At 39.5% G+C, this 23,533-nt stretch overlaps 1 protein-coding gene and 1 pseudogene across 2 annotated transcripts in view; both read left to right on the forward strand.

Annotated features, from left to right (window-relative positions):
* Window positions 1-23,533, forward strand: part of Mib1 (MIB E3 ubiquitin protein ligase 1) — a 115,864-nt gene that overhangs the window by 37,690 nt on the left and 54,641 nt on the right. For both annotated transcript variants that reach the window (XR_009375257.1, XM_059246268.1), the window contains exons 7-10: window positions 1,666-1,849; window positions 6,964-7,108; window positions 8,852-8,985; window positions 16,324-16,431. Coding sequence is in view for 1 of the 2 variants with exons in the window: in XM_059246268.1 (XP_059102251.1) it covers window positions 1,666-1,849; window positions 6,964-7,108; window positions 8,852-8,985; window positions 16,324-16,431 (571 nt within the window). In the remaining variant the exon portion in view is untranslated. The remainder of the gene's footprint in view (window positions 1-1,665; window positions 1,850-6,963; window positions 7,109-8,851; window positions 8,986-16,323; window positions 16,432-23,533) is intronic.
* LOC131896263 (small nucleolar RNA SNORA70) lies at window positions 4,969-5,094 on the forward strand (annotated as a pseudogene).

Below are 23,533 nucleotides of genomic sequence, written 5' to 3' on the forward strand. Positions count from 1 at the left end.
CCCTGTATATGATTCTTACTATTCAGAGACCCTTTCCCTCTGGGGTTTCTTTAGAAAGAAATGTTCTTGCATGCTTGTAATGTTTTATTTATTTATGTGTATGTGTGCCTGCATGAATTTATGTGCACCATGTGTATGAAGTAGCCATTGGAGGCCAGCGGAGGGCTTTGGATCCATTGGAATGGACTTAAAAGGTGGTTGTGAGCCACCATGTGTGTCCTGGGAATCAAACCCAGGTCTTCTGCAAGAGCTGTAAGTGCGCTTATTCAGCCCAGTGGTTCTCAACCTTCCTAATCCGTGAAAACAGTTCCTTATATTATGGTGACCCCCAACCATAAAATTATTTCGTTGCTACTTCATAACTCTTAATTTTGCTACTGTTATGAATCGTAATGTAAATGTCTGACAGATTGAGAACCACTGACTTAACCACTGAGCTATTTAACTGACCCCTTCCATAGTTCTAGGAACAGGGTTGGTTTTTTTTTTTTTAATGTAGTCTGATCTTTCAGATCCACTTATTCCAGATAAGTACTTGGATTCTGAAGAGTATATAAAATGCAAATAATTTAGGAATTTATTTGACAAGGGATCTATTTTTGCACTGGAGTTGAGTGTGTGTTTAAGTGGCGTGTGTTTTGTATGTTGTGGTACATTTGTTTAATGAGTCATTGAATAGTCAGGAAAATGAAAGGAAGATGATAGCGGTATGGAAAGATGCTTATGTAAAATAAAGAAGCCATAATTTTGGGGTAGAGACATAGCTTAATTGGTAGAGTGTTGGGCTGGCACAAATGAAGCCTTGTGTTCATTCCCCAGCATTGCATAAATCAGATACGAGGCACATGCCTGTAATCTAAGCCTTTGGGATGAAGAGGCTGGAAGACAAAAGAATAAGGTGGTTCTCAGTATGTTTGAGGCTAGTCTGGGCTATATGGGATTCTGTCAAATAAACAAAAAAGAAATTTTATTTGTGTGTGGTCCTAGGAAATTGAACCCAGGGTTTGGGCATGGCAGGCAGTCAATATCATTGAGCTACAGCCCCAGATCAGATTTATTTTGATACAGGTATTACAATTATGGAAAGCATTTATACATGGCAAATTAAAACTAGAGAGCCTTTATCTGTGAGATTGGCAGTGTTCTAGATCAGTGGTTCTCAACTTTCCTAATGCTGCAACTCTAACACAGTTCCTCATGTTGTGGTGACCCCAAACATATAATTATTTTATTGTTACTTCATAACTGTAATTTTGCTGCTGTTAAGAATTGTAATATAAATGTATGATATACAGGATATCTGGTATACAATGCCTGTAGAAGGATTGTCATCCTAAAAGAGTTGTGACTCCACAGGTTGAGAACCCTTGTTAAAGGGCTGCTGCATTTGGTAGGCAGTTTGGCTAGGACAGAATGGTGAGTAAATATATGTGATCAGGAAAGAAGGCTTTTCCTTAAGCAACTCTGAAGAAACACACAGGGATGTTCTTTATGTATCGTATATGCTGGTAAGCATTGTAAATTATATAAACAAAGAAATAAAAATCATCCAGAATGTAAGAGGATTGCTTTATTCTGTTGAAGTGTGCAAGGTTGTTCTCCCTGCAGTGTTTAAAGATATGTCGAGTGAGTTCACTTGTTCTGAGCCTGGTTCTGCCTTTGTAGATGGACCTTCAATCCTGCTGTCCTCACTAAGGCAAACATTGTCCGGAGTGGAGATGCTGCACAGGGTGCAGAAGGCGGCACCTCACAGTTTCAAGTGGGGGATCTTGTGCAAGTTTGTTATGATCTGGAAAGAATTAAACTTCTCCAAAGAGGACACGGCGAATGGGCTGAAGCAATGCTTCCAGTAAGAATATGTAAAATAATTTGGGAAGAGATATTATGTTTTGCTTATAGAATTAATGAATTAAAGCAAATTACTTTTAGAAACAATTGGAATTGAAAGTTAAATTAAAAAAAAATCACTTAGAATGTAATTGCAAAGGATTGCTTTGCACACACACACACACACACACACACACACACAGTACACACACACACAGACACACCACTTTTCTAGAATTGTATTCTAGGTGTACTAGGCAGCAAGATGTACTCATGTCTAATTTATTCCAGCTGGATTAGCCTAGGAAGATCCAGAAGGGGCTAGTATTTCTGATAACACTGTCAATAATGGGTGTAATGTAGAATTGGGAGGCAGAGGTTTTCCTGCTATTCAGTCCCCCAATGAGAGAGCAGCATGCTCTTCCGTCTCAGTAGGTAGACAGCACCACAGCTTTCCTGCTACAGGGAGCCTAAAACATGCTGGGATGTGGGGACAGTACATGTGCATGTCTTCTAAGAGTAGTTTTGCTATCAATGATACAGCTTAATTTTTAGTTTTTCATTCAGTATATATTTCATCAGCTGTTCAACAGTAATAAACAAGTTTATTTTGTCCTTCATGTATCTGTTCTTTTCTTTGTTCCTTCCTGTTGACCTGTTTTGTCCTCCTCTCCACCCTCTGTTCTGTCTCTACTCCCATCCTGTGTGCTTCCTCCTCTTAGAGCTCGTCACCCAACCGTGTGCTGTTCAGACCTCCTTTCTCAGGACAGTGCTTCCATTTCTTCCTCTTCACCCTCAGTTCCTGCCCTGACTAGCCTTATCCCATCTTGTCTTTACTGTTGTCCTGTCCGTCTGTCTAGCTGTACTCCTTCAGTAGATATTTTAGAACATAAAATAAACCTGTTAGATTTAAGGATACAAATGTAAACAGTACAAGAAAAATAAATCTCTTGTGCATTACCTTAAAATACAAATGAGTAGCTAGCAAAGTTATCGGTAGCTAGCCAAGTTGGTACTTGGTAGCTACTTGGCCCACATCAAAGTCTGTATGGCAGCTGAGTAAATGGATAGGGCATGTGGTAGACCTGAGAGCAGGACCTATTTGCTGCATTATCTGCCAGATTCTTATTGTCTAGTGTGGAGATTAGTGCTGTAACTGATTAAAGTGCTCTTATTTACTTCAATTTGGCTGACTATGATAGATTCATGCTAAAATCAGCTGAGACCATCCAGAGCTCCCTTCCATCATTGTCTGTTAAAAGGAAAAAGTACTAAGAATAGAAATTAAATTGAGTGGAATAGAGACAATGTGGACAAAGGACTGAACAGGTTCAGATAAAAGGATAATGAACAGGTTCAGATAAAAGGTAGTGGGATAATGGTCTTCTCTCCATGTGCAGCAGTTATTACTAAAGACAAGATTAAAGGACAGAACATCACTACACACAGAAGAAAGATTATGCACAGGAAACTGACAAAAGCTAAAGTGGGGCTGGAGAGATGGCTCAGAGGTTAGAGCACTGGCTGATCTTCCAGAGGTCCTGAGTTCAATTCCCAGCAACCACATGGTGGCTTACAACCATCTGTAATGAGATGAGATCTGGTGCCCTCTTCTGGCCTGCAGGCATACATGCAGGCGGAACACTGTACACGTAATAAATAAATAAATCTTAAAACATAAACAGCTAAATTCAAGTAATTCAAAATAAGTTAAAATAAATTAAGGACATGTCAAGATACAGAAGAAAGAAATAACAGAAGCAAGGTGTTAGAACTTAAGAAAGAATTAAGAAGAAGAAAAGGAGATGGCTCAGTCGTAAAGACCCTCTAAGCAGGCATGAAGGACTGATTTCCTGTGGCTGGAACCCTTGTAAAAGTCATACATCAGTGACCTAGCACTGGACAGCAGGGAGGTGAGTCAGCAGAGCTCACTGGCCTGCCAGTCTAGTCAGTGAGTGAGTGCCAGGCTCAGGGAGGGAGGGAGGGAGGAGACCCCGACCCTGACTGAGCAGTAAGGGCCCCTGCCAGCAAGGCTGGTGATCTGAGTTTGATCATCAGGACCCACGTGGTAAGGGGAGAGGACTGTTTCTTCAAGTTGTCCTCTGACCACCACTCTTGTACTATGTCATGGGTGCACACTTACAACACACACAGTAAGTAAATTAAAATGTAATAAATTAAGTGGAAAGTGATAGTGGAAGACATCAGTCACACACACACACACACACACACACACACACACACACACACCCCTCCATGAATGTATGTGTCACACACAGACATACACATATACATACTACACACCCATTCACAAATAAGTTTTTTAAGAAGTAATGATTAAGTTGGAATACACACACATAGTTACCACAGATAGTAGGAGCAATAGAAAGTTCAAAAGCATGAAAAATTTAAATGTGAAAAAAATATATTCTATAGAAAATGACAAATATGAAATATCTGATATATGTATGTGTAAGCCCAGGAAAAGTAAAGGGCTGAAACAAATAGAATTCTTTTTGGTATTGCAAATATTTGAACTAAGATCTTGTGAATGCCAGACCGCTGCCTACCACTAAGCTAACACTTGTAATTCCAGCTAAATGCTTTTGAAATTGAAAACAGATTTGAGACTAGACTTCAAAGGGAGGACCCATGGCAAACCCGGGGAAACCTACTCTGATGGAATAAGTGAGTCTTTATGAATAGGAAAAATTCTTTGGACCTTTAAGAAAAAGGTCAAATTATTGCTCACAATGGGAAGATCATTTTGTTGTATGTAAAAATATCTCAATGTTTCATGCCAGAAAACAGTGATAATTAATAAAACTAAGAAAAGAAAATATATATTTAACCAAACTGACATTTAAGTATAAAGGTTGTAAATTGCTCTGAGTTTGTAAGAATTTAAAGGCCCTATTCCCATAAGCCTATTCTGAGTAATCTACTAAAGAGTTGAGACAATCCAGGTGACTAGAGATGTGCCAGCTGATTATGCAATATGTATTTATTTGTTTGGTTAATTAAATTGAAAGAGGAACACATACAGTGATTGTACAATCTAACAGTGTAACTGCAACGGTCAGAAGTGGAAATGAGGAAACATGAGAAGTAGTAAATTGTTTGCTTTTTAGCTGTGTTAACTAGCATGAACTACTGTTGTTTGAAATTACTGAAAGCCCATTGTGCACCAGCTACAAATAGCAGCCTCTGCGGTTACGCATTCAGCCTGTTGCTTGTATGAGTTCCCCTAAGGGACCTTAGACAGTTTCTGTATGCTTATTTTGATCTCAGTGCTGTTCCCCATCTAGGTTCTAGACAGGAATCCAGGAAGCTTTGGAAAGTTCTAAGGCATAAGTAGCCGAGATTCAAATTGGCTAGGTCATCATGTTTATCTGTACCCAGAATAAGGACTATGATTAGTGACCTGTGTAGAGCCAGGTTCAAGTTCCCTGGCCAGTAGAACATTCTACCTCAAAGAAGTGGGCCTTCACCAAGTTTAATGAATTTGAAGACATGGTAGCTGAGAAGTGGCTCATTCCTACTTCTTGTCTTCTGGAAAGTTGGTAAGGCCTTATACTCTTGGGGGCTTCCACTGTGCTGGAGTAATACACCCCACTAGTCATATTCACTAATAAATATCACATCCAGTCTGCTTTTAAAAAAGTGTGTGTGTGTTTACAGTACTTGAGAGACAGAGACAGGTAGATGTCTGTGATTTCAAGGCCAGCCTGGTCTACAGAGTGAGTTCCAGGAGAGCCAGAGCTACACAGAGAAACCATATCTCAAAAAAACCCCAAAAAAGTATTTGTGAAGGTATGGAGAAGGGGGTGGGGAGGAGTGTCATAAGAATACATGAATAGCTAGCTCAGTATTGCTCATACTACAGAATAGACATGAGTCTTTCTTTAAAAGAAGGCGTAAAGAGATGTGTGTTCGCATTTGTATTTATATAAAGATATTTGTTAAATATAGCTGTTAGGACAGTACAGACTTTGTATTTTAAAAAAATGGTGACTGGAGATTTAAACTCAGTTGTTAGAGTGCTCACAACGGGCTCACAGTAGTCTGTAACCTCAGTTCCAGGAGAGCTAATTCTCTCTTTTGGTCTCTGTGGGCACCTGCATGCTTGTGGTGCACATGCATACTTTTAAAATAAGAAATAAGTTTTTTTTTTTTTCTGAGAAATCAGTTTTTAAAATAAAAACAAAACAAAAACATAAGAAAATAAAACCCTATTGCTGACTTCTGTCAGGGAGAAACCTGTAAGAGTGAGAGGGTAGTAGCAGTAACCAGCATAGTACAGGTTATGGCTTCAGATAACTCCCTCACTAAAGAGAAACGTTAGGTGAGGACGGATCTTGTTCCAGACCTCAGAGACACCATCAGGGACTTGTAGCATGTGCTTAAAGAATGAACAGCCAGTTTGAAAAGTTCTCACTAGTCACATACAGAGGACAGACAAGCCTGTGCAGCTACACCAATTAGCAACATTTAGATTGTGAAAAATCTCATAGGTCAAATAATCCTGTTTCCTCATATTATTTACAAAAAAGAAAAAAAAAAGGATATGGACTTTAAAATTTAAAACTTACTTTGCCTTTTTAAGATTATGTGTATGAGTGTTTTGCTTATATTTGTGTATATGCACCATGTATGTGCCTGATGCCCACAGAGGTTGGAAGAAGATCCTCTGGAACTGGAGTTATGGATGGTTGTGAGCTTCCATGTGAGTGCTGGGAATTGAACTTAGTCCTCTGCAAGAGCAAATGCTCTTAACTGCTGAGCCAGCTCTCCAGCCCTTGGGATTTATTTTTACATGTCTGTCTGTGTATCTGTGCATGTGTGAGTGTGAATGCCTTCAGCATCCAAAAGAAGGCATCAGATCTCCTGGAGCTAGAATTATAGGTGATTGTGAACCAACCAAGAGCAAGAGCTAATGTTCTTAGTGGTTAAGCTGTGTCTCTAGCCCCATTATTCAGATGGTTTTAAAGATACAGTTAAGTTTGTGACTAATAATCCATTTGAATATGGTTAGCTCTTAAAATTTTTAAAATTAGAAACAAGTAAAATCAACATTTTAAAATACAGAAGGTGGTGATAGAATTTAATAATAAATCTTTAATTTTTTTTTTTAAGACTTTAGGTAAAGTTGGCCGAGTACAACAGATTTATTCAGACAGTGATTTAAAGGTGGAAGTTTGTGGAACATCTTGGACGTATAATCCTGCAGCAGTTTCCAAGGTGGCATCTGCAGGATCAGCCATTAGCAATGCATCTGGTGGTATGTTTTATCTTGTTTCCTTAAAAACAATACCCACTTTTCAGTCTGGGCCTGGTGGCATACACCTTTAATCCCAGCATTTAGGTGGATCTCTGAGTTCAAAGCCACCCAGTCTACAGAGCTGGTACTAGGATAGCCAGTGCTACACAGAAAAGCCATGAGTTAAAAACAAACAGCAGCAAAAAGAGTTCTCCTGCAACTGAGCGTCGTGTATGTACACTTGGTTTTCTTCCAGATAACATAGGTTCATTTATTTGGATATTGAAAACTTGGTAAATTTTTCTTCTCTTACCCCCATCCTCTTCCCTTTCTCTCCTACCCTTCTCTCCTCTTGCCCTCTTTTTAGTGCACTGACTAACCTTCATTCTGGCTGAGGGACTCTCTGGAAAGGTTGATGAATTTGTGCTTTTTCTTGGGCATATTAAGCTTCTCTGTACTGGATCTGAGACACTTAAAGCTCAGTTCTTATCTCTAGTCAGAACTTGCATTTTCTGCCAGAAAACCTTCTCTTTCTTAAAACCTTATCTTGCTTAGCTTACTTTTTGTTTCCAACATTATTGCTAGCAGATGTTTTTCTTCCTGTATATTGTTATATATCAGTCATATTTTTCTTCTTAGCATTTAATAAGTTATTATATATGCCATAACATCAGAAACTGGTAAGATGTGAACTTGCTGAGTGCTTGGCTAAACTTGTCCTAACGGTCCTGCCTATGTCCCAGCTTTGTGTGCACAGTCAGGTTTATTCTGTATCGTTTTCTAAGTTGCTGTATGTCCATTCTTGCCATCTGGTAAGGGAGGCAGAGTCATAATAGTGAATGGAATGTGCAAAGGAAAACATGAGGTTGGTAGATGTGGTGGTGCAAGCCTGTGGTCATATTTGATAGGTGGAGGCAAGAGGATCGAGTTTGAGGTTAGCCTAGGCAGGCTGAGACCTTGTATCCAAAAAGAAAGATGGAGGTTTTTGTCTGTGCTGCTTTCTCCTTCCTCTCTTTGGAGTTCCTGTTGCAAATTGCTAGTGCACTGACAGCTTACATCCAGCAGTGTTGATTTCTGGTTTGAGGCTAGCTGCATTGTGCTACCTTAGCTACATAGAAAATAAAAAGTGAAGAGTAATTAATACCTACTCTCAAATAATTGGGGTTGGCATAACTTACAATTTTTCTCTTAACCCAATTTTTGATTCTTTTCCTTTTGAGTAATGACTCTAATAAGTAAAGGCTAGAATCTCCTGTATTAAGTGTACTGTTTAGGAAAAACAGTCAAGTGGCACTTAATAAAGTATGCTGTTATCATTTATATGTTCATTTTCAGCTGAAAATTGATTTGCTCCTAAAGTGTATTCCAAGACACTATAGAGGTTGCATTGTTTCTGAATCATAACTGTTGTTCTGTTGGGTTTTCTATGATCTGTAGTATTCTACTGTCTGTAATGTTCTATGGTCTGTACCGTAGAATTAAGACCTAAAAGACATTTGTATCATTGTGGGTTCCCTGTGCTAGTGTGTTTGTTTATAGTCTCATTAGTTTGACTTTAAATCTGTCACTCTTTACTTTTTCTGCATTTACAACTTGAAATATGTGATTTTAGTTTATTTATGGGTTGAATTTAGTGTACCTTGGTATTAAGGCTTATTACTTGCATGGGTAGTTGTACACAGTAGAAATAGTAAAACAGGAAAACCGTTTAGGAACATGGAGAACATCTGTTCTTCTATTAGCGGTTTGTTTTGTGCTTTGCAGAAAGACTCTCACAGCTTCTGAAGAAATTATTTGAAACCCAAGAATCTGGTGACCTCAATGAAGAGCTGGTGAAGGCTGCTGCCAATGGGGATGTGGCTAAAGTGGAAGATTTGCTGAAAAGACCAGATGTGGATGTGAGCATTTCAAAAACAACTTTGAGGGATATGCAAAAATAGTAGTTTCGTGATTTAACAAAGGCTGAAGTCTTCAAGCCTTTTAGAATTTGCTCTTGCAGTTGATAAGAAGCATGAACCTATTTTTATTCATCATGTGGATAGACAGTATTTTCAGTACTAGTTACTGAAAATACTCTTTTCTCCACTATGTATCCTCAGCTGCCAGTGCCAAAAAATCAGCTTGTTATTAATGCAGGGGTTGTTTGTTTTGTGTCAATGTCTGGCTGTTTTAATTATTATAGTTTTGATTATATCTTGAAATCAGTACTGTAATAGTCTCTGCTACTCTCTGCTTTGTTCTTCCTGCTCAAGATGACGTGTGTGTGTGTGTGTGTGTGTGTGTGTGTGTGTGTGTTCATAGCTTTTAGACTTTTTTTTTAGATTTTTAGTTTTTTGGTTCTGTCAGGAATTGTCACTGGGATACATTGTTGCTTGCTTTGGGCTCTTTGGATGTTTTTCTATTCTTGTAATATGTAAAGTTTGCATGTCTTTCTGAATTTATGTGTCCTCTTCAGTTTCTTTCCTCAGTAGTTTAGAATTTCATTGGAGAAATATTTGACCTCTTTGGTCAAATTTATTCTTAGTTGCTTTTTGAGTACCAGTTGTAACTGGGATTAAAGTTTCCTACGTCCGATGGCTTGCTATTGAGATATGCCAGTGCTGCTAATGCTCGTGTCTTGCAATTTGTTGGTGACATTTATTAACTCAAGTGGTGTTTTGATGGATTCTTTAGGGCTGGCCTTCTATCCTTCTGTCTTTCCCTTCCTTTTTCCCCCTTGTACTTAATATCCTTTCCTTCTCCCTTCCTTGGGTTTTTCAGACAGAATCTTGCTGTGTAGCCCTGCCTGGTCTCCTGCTTCAGGCTCTTCTGATTCTGGGATAACAGACATGTGCCACTTTGTCTGGTTTTCTGATTTTCTGTATAGAAATCATGTCACCTACAGTGACAGTTTGACCTTCTCTTCCAGGTTAGATGCCCTTTGTTTTTTTTCTTGTTTGATTGCTCTGTGACTACCAGTGCCAGGTTGAATAAAGCATGGTCAAAGTGGCCATCCTTGCCTTGTTTCAAATCTGACAGCTTTCCCTCATTTAGCCTATTAGGTGCTGTTAATGTGTATTACCTTTATCATATTAAAGTATATTCCAGCTGTATTCAGTTTGTTCAGTTTTCAGCATGAAGAAATGCTGGATTTATCAAGTACTTTTCTGCATTCATTGAGATGTTCATGTTATTTCTCCTTCATTTGTTGAGTGGTATGATCATGTTTATTGATTGTAGATGTTGAAGTACTTTTGCATTTTTTGCATGAACTACACATGATTGTGATGAATAATCTTTTAAAGAGCTTTTACATTTATGTTCATCAAAGGTACTTGCCTCTAGTTTTGTTTTGGGTGTGTCCTTGTCTAGTTTCCGTATCAAGATAATGCTTGCTTGATAGAGTTTGGAATAATAACGGAAGAGAACTGGCATTAGTTCTTCCTTGAGAGGTGCAGTTGAATGAAGTAAGTCTTTGGGACGTTGCTATTGATTCCTTCTTCCATGTAACTTTCTATCCAAGTTTTCTATTTTGTGAAGATTCAGTGTTGATAGGATGTATGTATCCATGAATTTGTTCATTGTGGACATATGGCTGTGTATAATCATCTCAATGATTCTTTGCTTTTCCATGCTCTTGGTTGTAATGTTTGTTTTTCATCTCCAATTTTGCCTGAGTATTCCCCTTTTCTTTAGTCAAGCTTATGATTTGTCTTTTTTTTTTATTTTGTCAAAGAACAGCTCTTTGTTTTCTTGATTTTGTTTTCAATTTTTAGTTTTATTTATTTCCATTCTGATCCTCTCCTTTGGTGGTTCTGGTATTCAAACCCATGGCCTTGCACCTGCTGACCTAGCACACACTCTGATCTTCATTATTTTGTTCTTCTACAGATTTTGGATTTGGTGTGTTTGTATTTTTGTACTTACTTGCAGCACAAAGATAGCTTGTGCAGTGGTTAATCTGGATTATTGACTTAATTGAATTGAGGTACACCTAGGAGATTGGTAAATTGTGTGTGTGTGTGTGTGTGTGTGTGTGTGTGTTTCCAGAAAAAAATAAGGTGGGGGTGGGGAGGGAAGGGCTGTTCTTCAATGTGGGCAACACAATCCAATAGACTGGGGGTCCAGATGAAATAAAAGAGGGGAGGCTAGCCCAGTACAGGCATTTTCTATTTCTCTCTGTGTGTCTCTCTGTCTCTGTCTCTGTCTCTCCCCCTCCCCTTCTCTCCTGGGGTATTGTGATGTGAGTTGTTCTGCCCCTTCACACACTCCTTTCCATGATGGTCTGAAACTATAAACCCTCCCCAGAAATGTATATTAAAAGAATCATACTTTTCTTAAGTTGTTATTCTCGAGTATTTGTCACAGCAAGGAAAAGCCTTAATAACTAACATAGCTCTTTATCTGAATCTTCATTCATGGTTGTGAGCATTGAGATGCAGGACCTTACCTGTGCTAGGCAAGTGCTGTAGTACTATACTGTATCCTCAGCCCTTGGGGTCTTTTTAAAATAGTATTTTTATGTACTTGTAGAGTCGTTATACATTCATACAATGCATTTTTATCACCACCCTCCTTCAGCTCTTCCTACTGCCATCAACCTCATCTCTCTCAACTTCATGCCTTCTTTAAAAGAAAATGTTGTTAATAACTTTGAGGTCAAGTAGTTCTGCTCATATATATGCGTGACATGGGTGTGGTGCCATCCTCTGATATTGGCAACCTGCCAGTGGCCATGTTCCTAAAGAACAATGACCCTCTCTTTGTCAGCAGCTGTCAACTGCCTATCAACTAACTCCTCTTGGGGTGGAGCCTTGGGCCCCTTTCTCACCCATGCTGGAATCTTGACTGCTTGATCTTGTGCTAACTAGAGTTGCTGCAGGTTGATATGTACAACAGCTATGTCCTGTCCAAAAGTCAGATTTACAGCTCTCCTCCCCATTCTCTGGCTGACACATTCTTTCCACCCTCTCTTCTTTGATGTTCCTTGAGTCTTGGATTGGGGAAGGTTGATATAGATGACCCACCCACAGCTGAGCATTCACTGTTACTTATATTCAGCACGTTGACCAGTTGCGAATCTCTACATTGACCATATCTCCTAAATGAAACAATAAGCTTCTCTGACCAAACTGGAGGGCAGCACAAACTGTGAGTATAAACATTAGAATTTAGAGAAGAGTTTGATAGCAAAATCTTGTAGCAAAACAATAGAAAGTTCCCTGTCATTTTGCGTTCAGTGCAGTGGCTGCACCTTAAGGAACTGCTGTCCCCACTGGCAGTTACAGCTCTGCAGACACCAGCAGTGGCAGGGCAGCAGCCAAGTGGGAGTTTTGTTCCCTCAGGCACTATCTTGGCTGCTAAAGGAAACTTTATCTCACTTTCTGTCCTTCTGTAGAACTCAGGATTCAAAGGTTGAGGTGAAATTCTGCTTGCTCAGAGAGGCTGAATAGCAAGTAGCTAACCTCTCCTTGCTCGTGTCTCCCGGGGAAAAAAAGGGGCCATTCTTCTGCTCAGGCTCCACTAAAGAACCTTCTCTACACTTAGTTCTTCCTTACCATTTCCTGTTGCCGACTCAGCCTCCAGGCCCCAGGTTAATTTTATTTAATTAAACAGTCTTTACATTGTTAACGGAAAGCACCTTTACACAGTTAGAGTATTATTCGGCAACAGTTCCCCTTAGGCTGTGATCCAGCCACAGCTTTTTTTTTTTACAGTGCCAAGCATGACATCCTTCTTAGCCAGTTAGAGTGCAGTTGGTTCCTCTCATAAGAGTCACGCCACGGTTGCACCAGGCACGTTAGCGTTGTAGCACTGTGGTGCTACACCAGTATAGAAAAAAAGAAGGAAAGTAGGCTTGGAAATTATATACTGTAGAAGTCAACAGTTTACACATAAATAATGGATCAAGGAAAAGTAAAGCAAACGTAAAAGCTCTTGAAACAAAAATGTAAGTATAGCATAATCAAGAATCTGGAGTAGGACAAAAGCACTATTACAGCAGCGTTCACAACGGTGAAAGCAAAGTGGAGGCGCACTTTCCCCCCAGGTGGTCAGTCGTTGAGTAGGCAGGGTCCGGTGCTGGGCAGGGCCACTGGGGACTTTCCTCCCCAGCAGCCTGTGGAGCACCTTTTGGCACAGTGGAAGCTGAGGTTGATTTATCTGTGTCTTGCAGCCAAAGTGTGTGGTGTCTTCATCAGTAGGATCTTACCATCTAGGGTGGGTGGGTATCACTTGGCTTGTTGAGGCAGGATCTTACTGTGTAGTTCTGACCGGCTGGCTCTGAACTCTGTGTAGTCCAAGCAGGCCTCCAGTTTATATTCCTCCTGTCTCTACTTCTGAGCACTGGGATTGCAGGCAGGAACCACCATGTTTGGCTTTTGCTGCTGTTTTGTTTTGATAGGTCTGTAGACTGAACCCAGAGCCTTACATGTGCTGGGCAAGTGCTCTGCTACTGAGTTTATACCTCCAGTTTTTGCCTTTTTCATGTAGGTGATTGTGACAGACTTGCTGAGTAGTGCTTTTGTCCTAGTCCACAGATTTTTGGCTGTATTTACATTTTTGTTTCAAGAGCTTTTAAATTTGCTTTAACTTAACTTGATCCAGTATTTATGCATAAATCGCTGATTTCCGCAAACGCTGTATAGTTTCCAAACCTACCAAACCTAGTGGTTTTTGTTTTTTTTTTAAACCATACTGTGGTCAGAAAAAAAAGCTCAATATAATTTATTCTAAAGATTTTGTTGAAATTTGTGTTGTAGACTATCATATAATGTATCTGAGAGAGTGTTCTGTGTGCTGTTAAGAAAAATGTTTATTCTGCAGTATTTGGATAAAATACTGTATAGATTTCTCTTAGTTTCTCTGTAGTTTAAAGTGTGATTTATCTGCTTTTCCTTTGATTTTTGTCTGGCTGATCTTTGTCTGATGATGAAAGTGAAATGTTAAACCCTTGCTAGGGTTTCTATTGTTAGGATTTCTATTGCTGCAATGAAACACCATGACCAAAAAGCAAAGTTGGGGAGGAAATAATTGGCTCACACTTCTACATCACTCTTCATCATCAAAGGAGGTCAGGACAGGAACTCATGCAGGGCAGGAACCTGGAGGCAGGAGCTGATGCAGAGGCCATGGAGAGGTGCTACTTACTGGCTTGCTCCTCATGTCTTGCTCAGCCTGCTTTCTTACAGAACCCAGGACCACCAGCCCAGGGATGACATCATCTACAGTAGGCTGGGCCCTCCCACAATAAATCACTAATTTGGAAAATGCCCTACAGGCTTGCATATAACCCCATCTTCTGGAAGCATTTTCTTCTTCTTCTTCTTCTTCTTCTTCTTCTTCTTCTTCTTCTTCTTCTTCTCCTCCTCCTCCTCCTCCTCCTCCTCCTCCTCCTCCTCCTCCTCCTCCTCCTTCTTTTAAGATTTATTTATTATACAGTATTCCACCTGCATATATGGCTGCAGGCCAGAAGAGGGCACCAGATCTCATTACAAGTGGTTGTGAGCCACCATGTGGTTGCTGGGTATTGAACTCAGGAACTTTGTAAGAGCAGCCAGTACTCTTAACCGCTGAGCCATCTCTCTAGCCCTGGAAGCATTTTCTTAATTGAAGTTCCCTTCTCTCAGATGACTTTAGCTTGTGTCAAGTTGACATAAAACTATCCAACACACTGTGTTGATGTATTGAGTATTTTCTATTAAAATAGAAATTGAATCTATTGACTATTTGGGTGAATCTCTGTTCCTGGATTTCTTTCTTTCTTTTCTTTGGTTTTTCGAGACAGGGTTTTTCTGTGTAGCTTTGGAACTCACAGAGATCTATAGACCAGGCTCGCCTCGAACTCACAGAGATCTGCCTGCCTCTGCCTCCTGAGTGCTGGGATTGAAGGTGTGCACCACCACCACTTGGCTGCCCTGGATTTCTTGACCATGGTCCTGCTATGTACTCCACTGTTCTTCAGCTTGTCATGGAGCTCATGCTTGCCTCAAACTTCTTACTTCTTTTTACTACTTTGAATTTAAAGTCTATATTATCTGATACAAGTAGGGTGATTACTGCTTTCTTTGATTTCCATTTGCATGGATTATCTTATTTCATGCCTATATTTTGAGTCTCTGTGTGTGTCATTAAAGGTGAAATTAGTTTCTTGTTAGCAAAATATAGTTGGGTCTTGCCTTTTTATTTTTTCCTTAAAATTATAATCTGCTTGGCCAGCCAAGTCTGTCTTTTTTTAAAAATAAAATTTTTTAAAGATTTTATTTATTTATTATATATACAGTGTTCTGCTTGCATGCCAGAATGGGCACCAGATCTCATTATAGATGGTTGTGAGCCACCATGTGATTGATGGGAATTGAACTCAGGACCTCTGGAAGAGTAGTCAGTGCTCTTAACCTCTGAGCCATCTCTCCAGCCCCATAAAGTTACTTTTAACAATGTCATCTGTACTAAAAATTTAAAGCAAAATTTTTGTTTTACTTCTGTCAAAAGTCCATTTAAGCATAGTCAGTTGAGTTCATACTGAAAATGCATGTCAGGAAACTTACACTATACATTTATTTTTGTGATATATTAGTAATTGCTGTTATTTTCTTTTCAAAGACGTAGTTGATTCTTTTGTTTTCTAGACTGTCACATGCTTTTTGAGTAATGCCAACAAGTCTAGTTCTCTGTTGTGTTTATCTGATCGTTTCTATTCAGGCTATATATTGTAGCTTAAGTTTTATTTGCAGTTAATTTACTCAAGCTGAGTAAACACTTTTCAAAGTAGAAAAGTAAAGGGCAAGGGACAGGGAAGATGGCTGAGTCAGTAAAGTGCATGTTGTTCAAGCCTGTGGACTTGGGTTTGATTCCTAGCACCTACCTTTAAACAAGCAGTAGGCTGGCATAGTGGCATACCTGTAATCACAGTTCTGTGGAGGTAGAGGAAGGAAGATCCCTGGAGCTTGCTGGCCAGGTACTTTAGGTGGTCATTGAGCTCCAGGGTCAGTGAAAGACCCTGTTTTAAAAAGATAAGGTGGAGAGCAGTCAAGGAAGATATCCTGATCTGGACCTGTGGCCTCCACATGCATGTGCGTACAGACACACGCTCTCTTTCATGTCTTTAAATAGTGTTGGTCATCTTTGTTGTGATATTTGTAGTGTTAGATTATTCTCAAAGAATCATATACTATACATGATGGAAAAATCCATCTATCTATCTAGGCTTATTTATGATTTGTGACATGTCTTAACTTTTTTCCTTTCTTTTTTAGGTAAATGGGCAGTGTGCTGGCCACACAGCTATGCAAGCTGCTAGTCAAAATGGACATGTTGATATTTTGAAGTTGCTCTTAAAGCAAAATGTAGATGTGGAAGCAGAGGTATGTGAAGTAAGCTTGAAAACATTTTAAGTATACTTTTTCTAGAAATAAGTCTATACAAGATGGAATTTCATTCTTGAAATTCAATGTTCATCTAGTGTTGTCCAGATTCAAATGAAAAATTGTGAAACGGTAGTTCAAAGCTTCTCTCTCTCTCTCTCTCTCTCTCTCTCTCTCTCTCTCTCCCCCTCCTCCCTCCCTCCTTCCTTCCCTCCTTTTCTCTCCATCCTTCCCTCTCTCTTTTTAATGATTCCTCAACATTTTAGACATGGTTTCCTTCTACCAGGGCAGAAACACTGTTGGGAGCCTTGATGGGCTTACCCACAGTTCCTATTAGAAATTTATTATGGGAATGTATACCCTTGGGATCAAGGTCTTTCTGAGCTAACACTCAGAGGTCCTATTTTCTTACAATGTAATTGTCTTTTGCTTAGCTTTATTTTATTTTGAAATGTTTACAGTGCATTTTTATCCTTGCAAGTACATATGTTTAACTTTGTTATAAAAGGGCAGTAAATACTGTCATTGGAGTTGCAGGTGGAACATATGTCTATATATAAAGTAGGAATGTTAGCTTGTTTTGTTAACTGTAACATTACAAACAAAACAGCAACAACAAACCAACCAAACAAACCCAAAAATGGATATCAGGATTGTATTTATTCTAGTTTAGATCAGGCAGGATATGTAGTTTTGCCCTCCAAACTCTTCCTGTGGAAGGAGTTTAAATACTTCATTTCCTAGAGTCTTTACTTATTTATTTGTTTGTTTGTTTATTTATTTATTTATTTATTTATTTATTTATTTATTTATTTATTTATTTATTTAATAATCCTTGAAAAGGAAGTCTTCCTGATCTTATGTTACTTTCCTTTTTTCTCTGATTGTTTGTCTTATTGGACAAAAAGAGCTTATGGTATTTTACCACTAAATAGTTCCTTTTTGATGTTGGAATTTTCTGTTGTCCATGGAGAGAACTTGAATGAATTTTGACTTTTAATCTTTTTTTTTTTTTTTTTAAGAAAATCTTTTTTTTGGGGGGCGGGAGGACAGGGAATGCTTATTTGTGTGTTGATGTGTATGTATGTTTGTGGTTACATGTCTGTCAGTGTACATTTGCTGGTGCAGGTGTGTGTACACCCACGCTTGTACATGTGAGTACAGGTATCTTTGGAGGTCAGAAGATGACATCAGATTTCTTTGAGGTGGAATTACAGGTGGTTGTCAGCTGCCTGATGATGTAGGTACTGGGATTGAACCTGAGTCCTTTGCAAAGTAGTACATGCTCTTAATTGCTGAGCCATCTCTCCAAACCCAGGTGCTTAAACTTCAAATTAGTGTTGAAGATGCCAACTACAGGACAGTTATTTTTACTGTGATATTTATTATGAGTGGAATATATAACTTTATTTTTCATTTGCAGTAGTATAAAAGTTACATTTTTCTTGACTGTGAATTTAAGAACCCAGATGTGTGTTAAAAAGTTATTTTGTCAGATGTGGTGGCATATAACTGTAATTTCAACCCTTGGGAGACTGAGGCAGGAGAATTGCTGTGAGTCTGAGGATCTCCAGCGTTATATAGCAAGACTTTGTCTCACAAAATGAATATATAAAGCCAGCTATTTTTGTCTGCACAAGAAGACTTGTTAATTTTAGTGTTTTATAATTGGAGGGCAGTTAGTTTTATTTTGTTATTGTTTTGGTTGGATTTAGGGGAATGGAGTGCAATTGAGCTGAATATCTCATTTTAAATTTAGTGACTCCAGAATCCATATTAGTAGCAGCTAGTGAAATACTAGTTCCCCTCTGAAATCACAGAACTAAAAAAACAAGAGTCTGAAACTACATTTCTTTTTCCTTAGTTAAAAACAATCTGTCTGTACTGGCAACATGGGACTCTTGTGTATTTGTGTGTCTAGAGCTCCTTGTCCCTGGGAGATTGCCTACAGAATAGGGGGTGGCTGAGGAGCTTGGAATGACATTGACATTGCTTTCCTCAGTAAGTTTTTCCCCTGCTTAACTGAATTCAGATACAAAATAAATGGTCAGTTTATACTGTGAACGTATTGGAGCTAGAGCTGCGTGCTGTAGGATGTTTGAAAATAGTCCTTCAGTTTAAAAACCGTCGTCCATTAGCAAGAACAGTGAGACCCTGGGGACTTGTGCTGTCCTCCTTGTTTTATAAACTATTGCAGATTTATATAATTTGTAGAAGAGGTGTAAAAATGATATTTCTATGTCAGATTAAATTTAATAAGAGTTTCCTGGACTTATTCAGACTGTGACAAAGTGGACAGAAAGAACTTTAGGAGGTCTTGAGGGGAAGTGATTGGGAGGCTTCCTGGTCACAGAGGCACTGTGTGGTGTTTTCCCGTCTGTGCTCTGTCAGAACACTGAGTACAGTCTTTGGTCTCCCCTGATCCTTGTTAGACTGTAGCTTTCCGGGGGAGGAGCGAGGAGAGGCTCTGCAGACACTGCCAGGGTTTTCAGCCTAAGCAATCACGTGTTTACATTCTTGGACGTAAGCATAGTATTTTCCCTTGTTTTTCTCCATTAAATTGTTCAGAAGATCAAAATGGTAAAAACATAAAATTCAGCATTTTGCTACTGATGCTGTATTCTACATGGTTTTACTTAACATTTGGAGAGTGATTGCCTTTGACGTCAATTCAAGAAAATTGTAGTTTTGCTAATGTAGCCAGTTTTGTAATGGCAATTAGCAAATAAAAGGATCCTTATTGTTCAAAACAAGACAACACAAAACCCAGTTTCTCAAATGTTAGAAGAACTATTTACAAATTTAATTAAAGTATAAATACAACTCATAGTTCAAAATAGACACAAAATTGACCCTTTTCTTCTTCTTCTTCTTCTTCTTCTTCTTCTTCTTCTTCTTCTTCTTCTTCTTCTTCTCCTCCCCCTTCTCCTCCTCCTCCTCCTCCTCCTCCTCCTCCTCCTCCTCCTCCTCCTTCTTCCTCCTCTTTCTCCTCATAACTCACAGTAGTGGCTCTTGGCCTGGGGATAGACTCTGCATCATATTTCCTTCCTGTTTCTTTGACTAAAGGAAAGCTCAGAAAGCTGTTTTGGAAAGTTGGCTTTGTTCAGGAATGGCTTACTGAGCACAGGATTGCTTTCTCTTTCCTCCTTAATGTACAGGTTAAGGCATCGTGGCCTGTGAGAACTTGTGTGTCCAGATGGGGGCAAATTTTGGGTCTCTTCAGGGACTCAGGAGGTTTTTTTTTTTCCCTCATTGATAAAGTATAAAGATGTTGTATTATAAAAGTGGCACGAAGGAGTCAAACCATCCAACAGAGCCCACGTGGGAGGGAAGAGAAGTGGCTGAGAAGGGGCAGAAATGGGTCCCTGGGGAAGAGAGTGAGGGAAGAGAAAGAGCAAGACGGGAGGTGTACAAGGCCCGCCTTTTATAAGGAAACATAGCAGATACTCACAGGGGTGCTCTTAGTGGCTGCAACTGAGGTACATCCTGTCAGGACCCTAAGGGCAGGTCAGTGCAGATGCCTGAATGCTGACAAAAGATAATGGAGGTTTGGATGAATGCCCTTTATTTTTAGATACAATACAAACATTCATTATTAGGAAACACAGGTTGATTTTACTAAGGTTTAGGAAGACTACTTGAGTTGAGGGTTAAGTAATAGGAGTGATACGAGGCTTCATCCTAAGACCCCAGTTTTTCCCTCCCTTCCATTTGTCCCCCCTCCCTCCTTCCTCATAGTCATGTTTGTATGTACAGCAAGTAAGTACTGATTGAGCTACCTCTCCTACCCCATAAACCCAAAATTTAAATGATTTTTGCTTCTAAAATGATACTGGGCTGAAAGTTTCCTTGTAAAACATTCAGTTTCCTGACAGGTGGTTCTTCTGTTACAGCCCACTGGTATTGTAGTGTAGCAAGGAAACTTGTTTTCATTCTTTAAAAACACAAGCTTCTGTTTCATTGTCTGTGATAATATTTTAAAGGATTGGAATATGGAATAAAGAAAACAAAGCACAATTTTAACATGATACTTTGTATCATTTCAATGTATTCTAACTAAAATTTTTCCACTGGAAGAAGTAGACAGTACAGGGTTTTTGCTTCAACTCCCCCCCCCCCCCAGGGTTTTTCTGTGTAGTTTTGGTGCCTGTCCTGGATCTCGCTCTGTAGACCAGGCTGGCCTCGAACTCGCAGAGATCCCCCTGGCTCTGCCTCCGAGTGCTGGGGTTAAAGGCGTGCGCCGCCTGCCGCTTTTTGTTTCTTAAAACAAATGTTATTAGTTGGGTGGTGGTGGTGCACACCTTTAATCCCAGCACTCAGGAGGCAGAGGCAGGTGAATCTTTGAGATCAAGGTGAGTCAAGGCCAGCCTGGTCTATAGGAGTTCCAAGACAGCCAGGACAACATAGAGAAACCCTGTCTCAAAAAAAAGACCACAATCAAACAGATGTTACTTCTGTCCAATTCTGGCTTATCTTATTAATGAAAACAGCAAAACAAAACTGTAAAAGTGGAAAGGAGTAGGTAAATGGTTTCAAGGTTGATCATTGTAAAGGAATCTCGCTGTTAAATACCAAGCAGGGCTCAAATTACCACCAACAAAATGGCTTTAGATATTTGTTCCCAGAGTAATTAAGTTGCTACTGGAGACCCCTCACCCTTAAAAACTGAAACTGTTGAAGACCTGGAATGTCAGCTGTAGACAGGAGAGAGAGTGATGGAGAAGTATTGTATTTAGAGAGAAGTAAGATGCCCTAAAGAAGCCAGACTCTTCTATCTCTGAAGGTAACCTGCTGCTGTGAGACCTGTACTCACCTTTTCAAGGCCTCGCCACCTTCCATTAGGCCCCTCTACTCCTACAGTGGGGACCAGCTTTCAGCACAGGCCCTTCTGTACTAATAGGTCATTTCCAAACTGTAGCAGTCACAAATACAGTAGATGGAACAGGTCAACAGCACAGTGTCTTCTTCAGTCACAGTGAGTCAGTCTGTGCCACAGAGTGAGAGACGGCAATACTGCTGTGTGGAGATCTTTGTCTTTGGCATAAGAATGAAATGGATGCAGGATGAGCTGTGGTATTGAGTCAGGCCCCATTAGTTGGAGAAGAGAGAATAGAATAATAGCTGTGGATTCTGGTGGACACATATAGGTACTCAGAGAGGAAGCAGATACATGCAGGTCTGTGGGGCACAGATTTTGCTGACTATGGGCTGTGATTTTGTTAGGCAAGATAGGGACAGCTGCAATAGGAACAGCTTTTAGATGGTTGAAAGGAGAGAGAGGCAGGAAAGGGGGGATTAGTGTTCGGCTTAGTCTAAGGACCCTTCAGAGTCTTCATAGAACCTTATGTGGACAGCACTGAGACAGGCCGTGCAGTAAGCTGATTCAGAATAATTCAGAAGAAAGCAAGAAAACCGATTTTCTAATTTAGAGGAGAAATCTAGAAACATGTCAGTGTAGTGTCCTATTGTATGTATGTGTGTTCTATAATCTTTAATTTTAAAAATTTTTTTCTTTAATGTCATATATCATTGTTTAAAATTTTTTAAATGTTTTTACATAAACAAACTGTTGATAGGGGCTGCATAACATGCTTCAGTTGGTAGTTTTTTTTTTTTGTGTGTGTGTGTGTGGTGTGTGTGTGTGTATGTGTGTGTGTGTGTTTTTGTGTTTCCTTTTTTCCTTTCTTCCTCTTCCTTATTCTCTCTCCTCCCTCCCTGCCTGCCTGCCTTCTTGCTTGTCTGTCACTCACTATATAGCCCAGGCTATCCTGGAACTCACTGTTTAATCCAGGCTGGCCTTGAAATTGTGGTCCTCTTGCTTCCTTAGTGCTGGGATTATAGGTAGGTAGCCCGTGCCTGGCTTCAGTTAATAGTTTCCTAACAACCATAAGTATAATAGATTCATATTCATAAATAATTCCTATTCTGTTTAGTTAGTGTTAGTGGATCGTTCCCTTTGTAAATGGAAAGGTAAAAATTAGAATAGAGGGGTTGGAGGGATGTCTCTGGTTAAGAGCATGCACTCCTCTTGTACAGGACCTAAGTTCAGTTTCCAGCACCCATACTGAGTGTCTCACATGTCTGTAACTCTAGACCCAGGGATTAAAAAATGCCCCTGGCATCCAAGGGCACATGTCCACAAACTAACACTCACACTCTCTTCTGTCTCTCTTTGTGTCACTCTGTCTTTCTGTCTCCCCACTACACACACAGAATTTTAAAAATTATAATAGGAAAAACATCCATACTGGAGGTTTGGAAAATCAGTTTGTCTGTCTGTCTGTGTGTCTCTGTCAGGATGTGTGTGTACATGTACATATGCTTGTTTTTCTGGGATGCTTGACTGCGGTGCTACTCAGAGTGTGAGGGTGAAACCTCCTATGTGGTTGCTGGCTAGTCCTTTATTCTCTGTATTGATAGGTGACACAGATTCCTAATTTGATTCAGCTGAAAATAGTCACAAGGTAGAAATTTCCTACCTTTTCAAGAAATGTTATTGAACCAAATTCCTACATAAATATTACCTTTGATGTCTGTTTGAAAAATGATAGACAAATACTTTGAAACAAAACAAAGAAAACCCAACAACAACAAAAAACTATCTTGAGTTCAGTGCCTGTTTTGTACCTATTCAGTCGTTTTAGATGTATTTAATTACAGCAGTATTTACTTGTATGATTCTGGGCACCAAATGAGTTTTCAAACTCTGTAAAACTTAGGGAGTCTGCTAGGTACTGACACACAGATTGAGAGTCAGGCGGATCTCTGTGAGTTCGAGGCCAGCCTGGGCTACCAAGTGAGTCCCAGGAAAGGCGCAAAGCTACACAGAGAAACCCTGTCTCGAAAAACCAAAAAAAAAACAAAAAAACTTTGGTTGTTGATTCTCACCAATTTTGCATATTATAATAATATATAGGAAACTGAAGGAGGAGTGCTTGAATAGGCTTACATTTGGAGTTGAATAGGTTGACATTTGGAGTATAGTATTCTTATGAATACAGTAGCGTTATAGTACCCTTTTCTATGCATATCTACCTCTGCAAAGGGAATGAAGCTAATTATATGTGAATACATTTGATACAGAATATATATGACCTTTATG

This window comes from Peromyscus eremicus, chromosome 19 (assembly GCF_949786415.1).
Source record: "Peromyscus eremicus chromosome 19, PerEre_H2_v1, whole genome shotgun sequence".
Classification (NCBI taxonomy): Eukaryota; Metazoa; Chordata; class Mammalia; order Rodentia; family Cricetidae; genus Peromyscus; species Peromyscus eremicus.